Source organism: Lissotriton helveticus, chromosome 11, assembly GCF_964261635.1.
Source record: "Lissotriton helveticus chromosome 11, aLisHel1.1, whole genome shotgun sequence".
Taxonomy (NCBI): Eukaryota; Metazoa; Chordata; class Amphibia; order Caudata; family Salamandridae; genus Lissotriton; species Lissotriton helveticus.
In genome coordinates this window covers 153,401,401-153,417,068 of record NC_136072.1, presented here as the reverse complement: position 1 = coordinate 153,417,068, position 15,668 = coordinate 153,401,401, and the positions used below count along the sequence as shown (strand labels likewise).

The 15,668-nt window shown below is 42.5% G+C and overlaps 1 protein-coding gene across 1 annotated transcript in view; it reads left to right on the top strand.

The window, feature by feature from the left end:
- The window catches only part of LOC144792863 (transient receptor potential cation channel subfamily V member 6-like), a 308,789-nt gene that overhangs the window by 58,101 nt on the left and 235,020 nt on the right, over positions 1–15,668 (top strand). Inside the window, exons 2-3 of the mRNA XM_078668058.1 lie at positions 3,672–3,763; positions 9,481–9,603. Of these exons, the coding sequence (XP_078524184.1) occupies positions 3,672–3,763; positions 9,481–9,603 (215 nt within the window). The remainder of the gene's footprint in view (positions 1–3,671; positions 3,764–9,480; positions 9,604–15,668) is intronic.

The window sequence follows — 15,668 nt, the reverse complement described above, 5'->3', positions numbered from 1 at the left end:
AGGGAAAGTGTTTGATGTCGGAGGCGTAAAATGTACTATTCCCACTCCACTCAGTACTACGGTAGGGAAAGTGTTGGATTGCAGAGGGGTAACATTTACTCTTCTTACTCCACTTAGTGCAACAATAGGGAAAGTGTTGGATTGCAGAGGGGTAAAATGTACTATTCCCACTCCAGTCAGCTCAACAGTAGGGAAAGTGTTGGATTGTAGAGGAGTAAAAGTTACTATTACCCCTCCAGTCAGTAAAACAGTAGAGAAAGTATCGGATTGCAGAGGGGTAAAATTTACTATTCCCACTCCACTCAGTGCAACAGTAGGGAAGGTGTTGGATTGCAGAGGGGTAAAATTCACTACTGGCACTGCACTCTATGCAGCATTAGAAACAGACTATTTTGCTTCAAGTAAAATAATTAATTTCAAAACTATTGTAAATAACAAAAAATAAAACCATTTATATTTGTTTTAGCAAAATACCAAAATCTATTGTCAAAATAATAACAACTAATAAATACAATATGATTTATAAATTAAAAAGCATAACACAATTAACACATACAATAGTAAATTACAATTAAAAAAGTGTACTCTTTTTAATTTTGTTATTACTTACATAACTTTCTATTCTATACCTCTACGAGATACACACCACACATCTAAAATTTATATTAACATTTATGATGTTTACACATTTTACATAATTAAATTTCTATTAAAATATTATGACTAATTATTAATTATCTACTAATAAAACAATTACATTTAATTACCTTTCAACCCTTTATCCATACAAAACATCCAATCCACACCTAATATATAAACTTTAAAAAACATTAGAGAATTTCCATATTTAATAATCAACTAAACAATATTACTAATTAGCTAAGAATAAATTAATTATATTCAATTAACTACCCACCCTCTAACCGTACAAATACAAACTCACACATATACCCTAAAAAATAATTAATTACATATTTACATGAATATCATTTAGACAATTATTAAAAAATAAACAATACTTATTATTTATTATAATTTCCAACAAATCCTTTGCCCATATATGAACAACAAAACATCCCCAAAATATATTGATATATATATATTACACAATTTACATAATTAATAATCAATTAAGTAATTATTTATAATAATACATACATTTTAAATAATGATAATTCATTTACTTCCCACCCTATACCCATACAAAATTCACAACCCACACGTTAAGTTTAATGTAATTTAAAAAATATATAATTAACATGAATAATTATCAATAATTCCGTACGCCGAATCGAATTCGTAGCTGTTTCCGTACGAATCGTACAAATCCATCCGATTTGCGTAGTACGATCCGTTGCGAGAAAATACATCCGAATCATTGCGAACCGTACAAAAATGAAGGTTAAATCCGTACGACATCGCCCCACACAGTCAACCGTACGATTTGTAAAAATGCTGTACGACCCGCCAAGTACAATCCGGACCGGGAAATGAGTACGCGATTCGTATGGTAAACGTCGCGTATGAGCTATTCGTATGGAGGGCAACACTATCACATACGTACCCCTAAAATGAAGGGGTGTACGCACGGGGTGTACGCACCGAACACCTACGGTCATGGGGTGTACGAACCATACCCCTACGGACCCTACACCTACGATCATGGGGTGTGCGCACGGGGACATACGCACCATACCACTGAAATCCAGGGGTGTACGCACCGTACCCCGATGCATCATACCCCTGCAATCATGGGGTGTACGCACCATACCCGGGGGGGGTCCGTTTCGTACGCACTTCGAGGCGAAATCTGCTTTTACGGTCGTTTTAAGCTCCCGTAGAGAAAGAGTCGTATGGAGTGTTGTCGATACGATTCGTACTTCCTGGGTCGGAAAATGCAGCTTCGATCCATACGGACATCGCCTACTGCACGTTTCGAATGCGATTCGTACGGATTAGTGAGTTGTACGGTCTCTGGTACGATTCGTACAGAGACCTGCTTTGGGTACACATCGTACTACATCGTACGTACGGGTATGGTTCTGCATACGAATCGTACGGGAAAAAAGCTCCGTACGGCTATTCGGAGGGCATTTTACCGAATTGGAATCGGCCCCTAAGTATACATAAATTAAAAAAGTAATTTACTTCCCACCCTATACCACTCTAAAACCAACAACCTGCATCTATAAATTAAGGACCAAAAATATTAGCATTAACATAGACAATTATCAATTATATAGTTCATATTAATTTTAAAATATTTCCTTATTAATTATAACTAATTTACTTCTCACCCTATACCCCCTGCAAACCCTACAACCCACACCTAAAACTGAACTACAAAAATATTAATTATGCAATTAACATAAATACGTATCATTTAAATAATTATTATTAGTTAAAAGCATGTATTAATTCATTTTAAATAATTTATTTCCCACCCTATTCCCCCATTAAGCCCACAACCTGCTACAGTACTAAAAATGAAAAAAAAAACTATTACATTAAGGGGCTTATTACGATGGCGGTCGGAAAGCCTCTGTTGGTTTAAATTCTGACGGGCTGATTATGAATCAGCCCGTCAGAATTGAAACCGGCCAGTCATCCCGACTGGCTTCAAACGGGTTCAAGGAGCCCATCAGCCAGTCGGAGGCTGACCCGTAACCCCAAAGGGAGGCCTTACCACCCTTGAGATTATGATGCACGGTTTCCGGCAGGGTTTCCATGCTGGCCTTTCTGACATGGAAACCCTGTGGTAAAACGTGTTTGCGGGACCCTAGCAGTGCCACCTTGTGTGCACAGCCTCCGGTTGGGGGCCGATGGGGCATCTATGGTGCCCCCCTGTTAATACCTGCACCCCGTGGCAAGAATTAATACTACCTCCCATTTCCCTATGGGAGCATGTACTACGGACAGTTTACGGCTGTAGCACAAGCTCCCCATGGGGAAATGTTGAAATGCAACGTACAATGTTTGGTCACATCCTAACCAGGCGGTCGAATCTGCCGACTGGAGGTTGGTCGGTCCCGTTTACCGACATCGTAATCGGCCCCTCAATGTAAAAACTACTAATAATTTACAAACCATATTAAAAAAACTAACAATATTTAAACAAACATTTTAAAACATATATAATTAACATATATATTTTTAAATGGATATTAACAACAATATTTTTAACATCGATTTTACTTCCCTTAAAAATCGATTTTCTTGTCCACAATGTTCTTGCTGACGCTGTTTCTGTGTAACGATATTTCCAACTTGATATTTGTGTCAGTCGATATTATTGACCTGATATTTTGTCTGAACACCCTGGTAAGCACTAAGTCCTCCTAGTGTATTCTTGGGGCCCAATTCACGGAGATTCTGGTGTGAATTACTCTTGTAGTACTCCTGACTTACTCTGAAAATTCAGGAGTAAGATAGGAGTACAAGTAGGTACTAACTGGCTTACTCCAGAAATGCAGGCATAATCCGTGAGTACTAGAAGAGTTACATTTTTTTAATCGGGCCCTTGTAATGCAGGAGTGAGCTAGGAATATTAATTGGCATCTAATTAGTAAAACAATCGGAAGAGGTACATTGTGAGTTATCCTTGGTATTTTTTTCTGTGCAATATTCTTTCACATGTCCATTGGCAATAATTCAATTTCTGTTTTTACTAGAGCAGGAAGTCTTTTATTTAAGGCGGCAAAAGAAAATGATGTTAATCTTTTGAAGAAATTAATTGGAGAAGATGTTGATCCATCTATAAAAGGTAAGCATAATATAGAGATTTTATTTCACAAAATGATTGCTCAATACACGTTTTGCACGTTGGTAAAACAGCACACAAACAGTCGGAGGTTTTCTGACCGACATCATAATAGGGCCCAATGTGTTTCAATAATCTTAGACCTAAGTATGGCCTAAGAATGATCACAAGTGTTGTTAGTATTAAATGTCTTGGTAAGGTACTTGATTTCAGCTGAGATGGTAGTACCAGTACTCCCCATTGACAGACGTATTCAGTACAAAACACTTTGTATTTCCTTTAAACTGCTGAAATGTGCTAGCCCGGCCCTGCTGAGTAATTTGATTTCACACTATGTTCCTTTACGCCCCCTTCGCTCAGCAGAGCTATACTTAGCAACGGTGCCTAGAATTAGGCTTTCCAGGACAGGTGGTCGGGCCTTTCGATACCTTGCGCCCAAGTTATGGAATTCTCTCCGGTACACATCCGCGCTATTGATTGTCTGACGTCTTTTAGAAAGGCTATTAAGACCTTCTTGTTCCCGTCACCTTAGCTTTTATTAATTTTTTAGGCTGGCCCACACTGTTATCGTTTCCTCATGTGGTAGCGCCGGGACGCCCCTTAGCTGGGGCAGCCGTGTGCTTTACAAAACTGTTAACATAACATAACATAACATAACATACTGACAAAATTGCATAGCATACTAATTGGACCGGTGGTTATGCCATGGTCCTTGTGGGCGGTCTTTTCCCGCTACCATGGTGGTTGGGCTGATTTTCTGACCGCCAACCTAATAGACCCCTTAATGATCGTTTAATCTACCAAGATAATTGTACCTGACTACCAATTATTCATAGCTGTCAAAATGCCCAATGTAATTTCAGAACATTCAGCCAGTCCTGGCATTTTGGGAGGTATCACTTTGCATGATACTGGAGGGGCATGTTTACCAACGAGTTGCATCGCCCTTGTGCCTTGCAAAGGGACTCAAGGGTGATGCAACTACTAAGTTAGATATATCAAGCCACACAAGGCCGCCATGCGTGGTCTTGAGTGCCTTGATAAATCTTGAGTTACACAACACAGGGCAAATCGCTGAGTTGCACTTCTCTACCCCAGGGATGAGATCAATGGTTGGAGCATGGGTGTTCCCACACATCCACCCATGGATTTCGGCACATTTCCGGATTTCCCACTAGTGGTAGACCTGGGAATGTGCGAAATGCTACGCCTCCCCAGGGGAGGCGTAACGAGGAGAAATATCATTATTTCATAACATAACATAACATACTGACAAAATTGCATAGCATACTATGTGTGCTGCAGCACACATAGAAATAGCAACATGTCTCAGGGGATTGTTTTTGTGCAGGAAGGTGTCGCTTACTGCACAAAAACAATCACCCCTACAATGCAGGCCCCCTTGCACCATTGTGTAAGAGTGCCTGCACTGGCGATAGGCAGCACATTGTGCACCAGCACAAGGAAAGGACAGGAATGTGCCATATATGTTAGAAAATAGAATATATATGTGAATAAATAAATACTTAAATTAAGAATTGAATAAAGAATAAAGAAAAAAGAAAAAAGAAAAAAAGGGCGGGCGTTTTGAGATAATAGATAATGTGGACAGATATAAGAAAGAAGTGAGATATCAAATATTATAATGTGACATGAGATAGGTGAAGAGAAGATAATATAAGATAGGATAAGATCGATTGATTCTATTTTCTAACAAATAGTACTTATTTCCTATATATATTTCTGCTTATAATGTATTAATTTCTCTACTATGAATTGTTACATGTTGAATGCTATTATCATTATTCTTCCTGTGATGAATTTTTACAAAAATGCTAATACAAAATTACAAAATAGGAATGTGCCATATAATATTATAGGTGGCTTGCCACGCTGCATGACTTTTTAATAAATATGCCCCATAATGCTAATTCCAAGTACAGGTTCCCAAATGCAATGGACTAGTGAATAACACTGTAGGACTGCTGAAGGTGAGTCATGGCTCAGGGACACTGGCCAAAAATATGCCATACTCATTATCACCTTTAGGCTCTGTGTAGCGTTGAGAGTCCTGATCAAACATCCCATGGTCAAAAAAGGTGTTAAACCTCTTCACCGAATCTCCAGTAAAAATGTTGGTTTCTTACACAACAGTATCAATCAATTTTTGAGGTTTGTGATGTTATTGTGTGTATTTGAAGAAACATTTTAAGAGAATTTCAGAAGTACCGATGGACCACAAAGAATTCATTTTTTTCATTTTTTATATTCTATATGTTGCATGTTACATGGTGAGATGAAAGGAAAGCATGAACTCATAGGAAATTGAATATCATGGTTTCATGTACAACAAACATTGTAAAAAAATGGTAAGATAAAATCATGTTACAATATTGTCTGATTAGAGAAAGTGTACAGTTGTCAAATAAAACGGACCAGAAATAACAACGCCTATTTCATGACAAGGAGTATACATTTCAGTTAATGAGAATCGTTAGTCTGTGGACAGCGTATTTTCCAGAAATTACCACCTGGTGTTTGGTGTCAACAGAAATTAATTTTCCAAAATATATTTAAGTTGTTATTTGAGTGATAATTCATTCTTAGTTGTGGATAGTTATTTCTAGTGTTATGACAACATTTCCTACACGCCAGAGAGAATATATTGCTCTGGTAGCCATTTTATGACTCACATCGAATCATTTCATCATGTCTATGTATTCTGCTCTTTCAAATGTCCAAGTTGCAAGCATCGGAGGGTCATCCAGCCTAGCATTCTGGTGTTTTTATAGTTATGTGTCTAATTATAAATTCAGGACTACAAATAGCATTAGCCAAAAATAAGTGCTGGCAAAGCCAATAGGTCTTGCCTTTGGCCCATTTTGGCTTTGCCAATGGTTTTTAGAAATAATGCACAGCATCCTCAAAAATAGAATAAAAAAAAACCTATGATCATCATTTTGTAGGCATGCGCACCATGCATGCTCATGACTACACAATAAATGAGGCACTTTTTTCCTTTTAATGTACCAATAAGAGGAGAATGGAAAATGAAAAGGAAAAAACCACAAACATGTTTTTGTTTTTTAATTTGTGGGTGTGGTAGAAACATAATGGGCAGAAACAACCTAGGGCTTCAGGGGGTGAATTCAACACAAAGGATAAATGAGGTAAAAGAAACACAGAGTTGAGGAGGCGGAAGTAACACAGGGGATGCAGGTAGAGGGCAGTAACATGTAAGGTGCAGTTGGGGGGAGGAGAAAATCAAGCAGGTGACAGCAACGTGGAGTATTGGAGGGATGCAAATGGGTGGGAGAGAGTGCAGCGTGGACCTGGCGAAAAAAGCAACAGAAGAGCACGAGGAATGCATCATGGAGGGCAGTGGGGGCACACACAGGCAAAAGAGAGTGAGCGCAGAGGTGGGGGACAGGAGCGCACTAAGGAGAAATCTGGAAACACACATGCGCGCTTGTGGAGTGCTAAAGACAAAAGAAAAGGGTATTTCCACTAAAGGTGACCAGTTGAAGGGCTTGGAACGGCTCCAGTTTGAAGGACAGACATAACATGACAAGTCACTTCATCTAAAAAAGGAAACAGGCAAATGAGAGGGACAGTAATGACAGCCAATGGTAAGCAATGGGCGGGATCAAAGACCCCTCCCTCCCCCCCACAATAATTCTTTTGCTACTAGACAGCTTGAGCTGTCTGGTAGGCTCGACCTAGCAAACGTTGATTATTAACTATTGAGTCTCAGAAATTTGAGAGCTCTGCTGCTGTATAGTTTTAAATTATTTTTATAATGCTACATAACTGCTACTCAATGCCTAGGGCTGTAAGGTGGGTATATCCTAATGGATGTGTCTGCTATCTGAACCTTTAAGATCTCTGTAACCGGTTTGATAACTGTCATCTCACATCTAAGGTTATGCGGTCTTTGCAACTTCCTTTTCGTATGTTTTCCCATCTGTATTATGCTATATGACTAATTCTAGCAAACGTGCTTAGAGAGGACAGAGTGGAAAATAAAAGGAGCTTGAAGACAATGTAAATTTGCATACCAAAGCGTCTCTAGGATATATGACTAAACCAATTTTCAAAGGAAATTGTGCTGTAAAATGCATCATTTAAGACCACATATATCTACATTGTATTATTGAGTGGACCCAAAACAACTCTTTGTAGGGAAAAGTTAATTTAGTAGACCACACTCTTTTGAAATATTAGAGCATAGCTGCTTATAGAAGATAAGGTGTTTTAGTCAATTTCTTTAAGATATTGAGTAGCAAAATGCACTGTTCCCAGCAGGACCAACCATCTGCTGGTCTTTGTGCCAGTAAATTGACCTGCCTCGATTAGGATGAATATCCATATCATGGGGATAGTAAATACATGCTTCCTCTAGTAAGGTGGGCTGTTTGTGAGATTCTAGCAAGGTATTTCCCATGTAGACAAATTAACATTTGTACCATCTATTTAGGCAATTTCTAGCCAAGCATTTGTATTGGGAGGATCGGAAAGGTAGAATTTGGAAACAACTTTTCACCAAATGACTAACAGACATTGCAATTTCACCTAATGTTACATATATCTTTACATTTTGGTAAATGTGGGAGCAACAGCCAGGCAAATATTAATATATGCTTTCTTTATTTATTAGACGCTGCCATGTATGGTTGTCCCATATGCGCCTGTGTCTTGCTGGCATTGGCAGGTTCCAGCACAAAAAGTGCTCACAAGACAAAAGGAACATTTTTCTAAATATTCACTTTAAATGAATGCACTGCTGGTATGGGGTTTGTATTCATCCTCAAGATTGATTGTATTGTGTTGCATTTAGGTGTCCTTTGAAAGCATCGAAGTCAAAAGTATTAGAAATTCCAATCCTACATGGGAGCCCAATATATTGAAAAGTGTGTCACTGACGTAGGCGCTGTTTGGTGGGTGTTTGAGGGCCTGATTTACAAGGAGTGGCCGCACTCATGCGGAGGCCCCGCAGTCGTGAAGAAGTCTCCGCACTTGGGGAGGAATCTCCTCAATCTCATTGCAGAGGTTCCACCCCGAGTGTGGAGACTCCTTCATGACTAAGAGACCTGCCCCATGACTGCAGAGGCCCTTTGTGAATCAGGTCCTCAATGTCTTACATGAGGGCCAGAGTTGTGCCCTTATTTTAATTTAAAAAAGGAAACTCAGATCATTAAAGTAAGCCTTGTCTGGTCAACTTCGCTGAACTTGGAGTCGGTTGCCTCAGGGAATAATTTGACCATCCAATTGGTGAGTATTGGATCGGTGCGCATGAAACACGAGCGGCGAACAACAGCATTTTCTCAGGATTCAGCCAGTAATAACAGACTGCCCCAGAACCCCGAACCTCACAAAGATGGTGTTCCTCTGAACCTATCAGTAGTTATAGCAAACACAAAGTCTCATTCAATTTTGCCAGTCAGGTTTGCACATGCGTGAGAAGTTAGTTATGCATTTAGAGGCATAGGGTGAACTGCTGTAATTAACTAGGCCCATTCCTCGCTAAACGTCTAAAATGAGTAAGAAAAGCAAACCTCTTGGGAGTCACCTCACCTATGAGGGGTTCCTTAAATCACCTTACCCTGGTTACTTGTGACAATTACTTTCCATGTTGTTCACCTCAAAACATCTTCAGTCCTTGTTATTTTCATTAGTGCATCACACTAAATGTTACATTAAATTATATGTTTCTGTCCTAGGTGCCCTGGGGGAAAACGTTTTGCACGTAGCAGCACTTTACAACCATCGGCAAGCTGCTGTTACATTACTGGATGCTTATCCATTCTTGCTCAACAAACCAATGGAGTCTGAGATGTACCAAGGTAATGTGCATCTATCAATTCAAGAAAAGCATTATAAAAATTTGTAATAAGTTGGTAACAGAAAAAATTTGGGTAAATTGTAAGTTAATTCTCTCCTCTTTACGTTAAAGAAACAGGTATGCAGTTCATTAACCAACCACATAACACTAAACTCCTCGGCCATACCAACATTCACAAACGTACAATCTAAGAAACACAGTGTTTCAGAGAAATACTCCTAAATTTGTTGAGCATTCTTCATCTCCAAAATTGACTGACTTCAAACCACAGGCATATTTGAGCCATTGATGGCACGTATGCTTACAATGGTCTACCAAATTCAAAGTGCCCTCAAAACCCAAGACTCGATTGATGCATGGTTAGAAGATTGTTCTATCAAACCTTTCATGAAGCAAAACAACTTTTTGCTAAATTGTTCAGTTTACTGTTAAAGAAACCAACAAGCCTGACAAGACCTTCTACATCTTGTGTATTGTCCATGTGAATCACACAAATAAGAAGCTGCAAGGAGTATTGACTGCACGTTATGTTATGTTATTTTGCTTTCCTAAGGCGCACAGCTACCCAAGGGTTTCCCGGCACCGCCTGAATGTACCTAGATAGGGGTAATTAGGACCTATTGATTGAATAGCCAGGTTTTTAAAGTTCTGCGAAAATTAGCAAGGCTGGTCCTATTCCTCAGTAATAGAGGAAGAGAATTCCACAAGGTGGGGCCCAGGTATGAAAAAGAGCAACCACCCACCCTGGCCAGCCTATGCCTCAGGGCCGAAAATGTTGCTTGATTTGCTGACCAGAGAGAACGAGAGGGGACGTAAAGTTTAGCAATAGAATTCAAATATTGAGGGGCCTTGCCTGTTTTGATCTTAAACATATACGTTAGAGTTTTATAGTTTATGCGGCTTTCCACTTTCAACCAGTGGAGTTCACGCAGGGAACTTGGGTTGTTTTAGGGATCTATGCATGTGGTAGAAGTGATGATAAGTGGCAAATCTAATGAAATATTGTAACTTCTTCCACAGTAGAGTGTAAAGTATCCAAAATACCGTTTTATTCCATGAAAAAACATTTCATCCATATGTGCCATAGTCTTTAGCTCTCCTCCCCTTTCTACCCTGTTCCTGTCTTCTTCAGGGCATTCAGACCAAGGCCCACATTATGAGTGGCCTATTAATTTCACTGGAACTGGAGTTAGTCCTGGACCCTTGATATACCTCCGTAAAAAAATGTTGTTTAGAGAATTTCATTTTTGTTTGTGTTTTTGGATCATTAGAGAAGTAATTTAGCTTGGGTAGACGTTGCTAATCAGGGCCGAAATTTTCTAGACAACATTTTTTTTAAATGGGTGATGTGTTGCAGTGATTTTGTAATATATCAGGAACCATGAGACCTATATACTTCATTTTGGTGTCAAAACATAGGTTTTGAGGGCCAAGTAGTTCTACAGAGACAGAAAATAACTACTCAGAGCAACCCTTCCACCATTAAAAAAACATGGTGAATCCATAATGATGTGTTTCAACCGTCATATCGTCAATTCATTTTAATATTGTTTCTGTTTTAGGTTTTCTGTTTATTCAAATTCGTAAACATGAGCAAAGCAGGTGGTAGCAGAGGATCTTTACCTCGAGACAGAGTGTTGTTTGCTACAAAATCTGAGGACTCCTTCAACACAGAAAAATGTGTCAGATGCTCAACTAATATAAGAGAAAAGCTAACATAAACTGCGGCTGGACAGAAGATATTTTGAAATGCTGCAGAAATACGGCAAGACAAAATTGACAAAAGATTGAAACTGATGGGTTAAAAGGATCAAATATTTTATCATTGTAACAACAAGTGCTACAAATCATATACAATTGAAAAAAGCCTGGAAAGAATTGTCATAAATAGCAGAAACCAGTGAATCATAACAAGAATCCAAATCATCTGAGAAGACGTTGACAACTAAACCCAATGCCCATCCACTTAGAAGATCGATGGCTACCCCTCGTCCACCTCCATAAACTGATCATAAAGCAGAGGCTCTCCAATGTGTTATCTGTGGTATATCAAGAACAATGGCCAAATGGATTGACGAATGTACAGAGTATGTGAGTCTCAAAGGGCAAACATGTTTTTATCTGCAGCTAGTTTCTTCCAAGATGAAGTTTTCCGCTGAGTAGCTGATCTAAATAACAAGGTGAATGTATTTGAAGCGGAGTTGTATGCCCAACCGAACTGCACGGATGCATACATTCAAAAATATGAATGTGCAATGAGATCCCAGCAGCAACGTAACCGGCAGCCCTCAGTTAAGTTTGCACTCTTTGAAAAAGAAAATGATGTTTTTTTTTTTTTTAAACTTTATTCACTTTCCATACATGCACACAGCTTTCGCCTACAACCCTGGGGCCGGCAGCAATCTAGTATCACGTCAACACCAATTTCTGTACCAATGTTCCAGAATTTACGCTAATAGTGGTATCGGCGTCGCCCATTCCAGGCACCTGGGGTTCAGATCCGGGTCAACAGTTTAATGCATTGGTGCTAGTGTCCCACATCAATACCCTCCAGCACTGCAGGGGGCCAGCTTTCGTTTTCTCTAACGCTGCATTGGCAGACTCTTTCAGTGCACGCTTTCAGCTACGTGGTCGATGTCAAACATCCCTAACCCAACTTGCCCACAACGTCCCAACCCCCCCCCCAACTACCGGTGTGCCTCTTCCCGTGTGCTACTGCCTTCACAAGTTTACATGTCACTCGCCTCAGCCTAGTCCTCTCGCCCCCGCCTCACCCCACCATTCAATCATCCACTCGATGCACCCCACCATTCAATCATTCACTCGATGCTCTCGACCTGAAGGATCCCACATGCATGTTCCTATGCGTCCTAGATCTCCGATGTCTGTAGTCCCCTGGTGTCCCACCCTCACTGTGTGACCATCAGACCCGAGATAATCTAGTCCCCGGTGTCTCCCCCCCGATCCTGCTGCTCCTCCGCCTCCTCCAGATCCTCCTCCGTGGCGTTCCTAATTGAGACATACGTCAGGTACTGGTCCCAGAAGTTCCGTGGTCTGCTCATCGGCGGCAGTAATTCGCAATACAATTGGGATTGGGTACAACTATACAGCAGAGCTCTTTCCCATTCTTTTTTAGTTGGAAGTGGGCCGCGCATCCAATGCATTGCTATCGTTCTTCGTGCCAGAAGCAACCCTATGCCAGCTAGACGACGGGCAAGGGTCTGGTATGCCCCAGCAGAGCTAGTGCCGGATCAACCGGGAGCTCCATCTCTAGAATCCGCCCCAACTCAAGGAAGACGTCCTCCCAGAAGGCGTTAATCCCGGGGCAATTCCAGGCCAAGTGCACGAAGTCAGCCACTGACGCCCTGCAACGCTCACATTCCGGTGTCTGCCGTAGCCCCTACCTGTGTAAGCGTTCTGGGGTGTAATACACTCTCTGTAAAAATTTAAACTGAACAAGCCTATGCCGGGCGTTCAGCGACACCCTTTTCGTATTCTGACAGCAGTATTGCCACATTTCGTCGCTGATCTCTACCTGTAAGTCTCGCTGCCACGCCTGGCGGGCCTTCGAAGGCTCCTGCTTTCGGTGACACTGCCCAATTCTGTATAGACGCGTTATCAACTTGCCACTCGACTGTGTTTTTATAACGTAAGTCAGTTCTGGCAATTCTGCAGGTTCCTCCATAGCTGGCCCCAGCTGCGCCTGTAGTGCTGCCCGGACTCTATGCAGACTGAAACGATGCAGCAGCGTCGTAGCGGTCTGGGGTAAATCCACCTGTTCCCAGGTGACCACCTTCCCGTCCCTGAACATGTCCCCCAGCTTGAATATGCCCAGCTGATTGAGGGCGCACGCGACTCCCTTTTCTCTCAGGGGGGGAAGCCATAAGGCCCACTCAATCGGGACCAGGGGAGAATACAGTAGCTTACAGTCACGGCTTCTCACCAAAGAGTGCCATGCGTGATTCGTACTCGCAATAGAGTCCAGGGTGCCAACCCGTCGCGCAGCCGGTTCGAACACCGTAGACGCTGGATGAAGGGGTTTTGTGAAGAGCGTCTCTAGCTTCACATGTGGAACATCACCATCGCCATGTATCCAAGTGTGCAGGTGCATTGCTTGCGCAACCCTGTAGTAATGTTCCACGTCTGGGGCCCCTAGGCCGCCTTGGTCATATGGGAGGGTCAGGGTTTGCCACTTCACCCTCGGCTGCTTACCACCCCATGCCAGCCTCGTGAGGGTCTGAATCAGCGTTGTAAAGAACGCCTTTGAGAGCACCACCGGGAGGTTGCAAAAAAGAAACAGGAATCTCGGAAGCACCAGCATTTTCATTAGCGCAATACGACCCGCCAGGGACAGCGGTAGCCTACACCATCTGTCCACATCGTCCACAAGTTTCATGTAAGCCACTCCGTAATTTTCCCTGATCAAAACCTCCGGGTCCGGGTGTAATTTTATGCCTAAATACCTGACCGGATCCTCCGACCACTGCAGTGGGTAATCCATGACAAATTCCTTTGTCACCGGTGTCAGCGGGAACGCCACCGATTTCGTCCAGTTTACCCTAAGTCCAGATAGGGCTCCAAATTGCACTACCTCCCTTAGTACCGACGCGAGGTTAAGCTCCGGGTCTCGGACATATAAAAGCGTGTCATCGGCGTACGTGGAGATGCATATCCTGTATGTGGGGAAATTAATACCTTCATGACTGTGGTACTCCCGGAGCGCACACGCTAGGGGTTCCGCCACTAGAGCGTATAACAATGGGGAGAGCGGGCAGCCCTGTCGCGTGCCCCTGCCAATCCCAAACGCCTCTGTGACGATGTCACCAATGCGTAGTCTGGCCCTCGGCTTGTAGTACAAGGCGCCTATCATTTGCAAAAAAGGCTCACCGAGACCCAGTTTCCTGAGTACCCTGGACATGAAAGGCCACTCTACTGAATCGAAGGCTTTCTCCATATCCAGGAATATTGCTAATGCCTTGTTCTCCGGTTTCACGTGCTGCATCGTTCCCAGGACTGTACGTATGTTGTATGTGAGGTTCCTAGATGGGATAAAACCTGCCTGTTCCGGAGCCACCAGTGTAGGGGCGAGAAGAGCGAGACGCGTAGCCAGCACCTTCGCATATAGCTTAGCGTCCACGTTAATCAAAGAGAGGGGCCTGTACGATCCGCAGTCCGTGGTAGGTTTCCCCGGTTTGAGTACCGTCACGATGAGTGCCTCTCGCATCGTCGGGGGCATGGATCCTTCTACACATATGTCATCGAATAATGCTGAGAGGTAGGGGACCAAAAGGTCTTTAAACGCTTTGTAAAAGCCAACAGTAAGTCCGTCAGCACCCGGTGCACTGCCCGCCCTCATACTATCTAATGCCTCCACTATTTCCTCCCTCTGAATGGGCATCATCAGGAATTCTCTCTGCGCGTCAGACAGTTGTGGCATCTGGACATAACTCAAGTAGTCATCTATCGCCCCGTCCATCCCCGTTGATTTCGATTCATATAAAGCGGAGTAGTACCGCCTGAATTCCCCCACAATGTGCTCCTCATCTGTAAGGGTCTCTCCCGTGCTCGATACCAACTCACCTATCAGCAGCGGTCGCCGCTCATGTTTGATCATCTTTGCCAGGAGTGAACCAGGCCGTTCACCCTCGCCATATACACGGGCTGTGGCATACTTGCCCATATGTTGTACCTCTCTATCTGCCTCCGTGTGATATTCCTTCAATAGCTGTTTAATCTGTTCCAGTGCGTCTCCCTCTGGCTCCGCCTGGTGCCTCCCTTCAAGGTCCTTCAGCTCGCCCTCCAAATAGGTTAGCCGCTGCCTAATGGATTTCAGTACACCGGAGTGTTTGGCCATGGCGACCCCGCGGATGTAGACCTTAAAGGTTTCCCACAGCGTCTGAAAACTTTCCACAGAGCCCGTATTCGTAACAAAAAAGTTTTCAATTTCCTCCGCAAGCTCCCCTCGGAACACCTCGTCCAGTAAAGAGTACGGGGGGAAGCGCCACGTAAAGGGGGGGATTCCGCGCACCGGCGATTCCAGGAGCAGGAGGAGGGGAGAGTGATCAG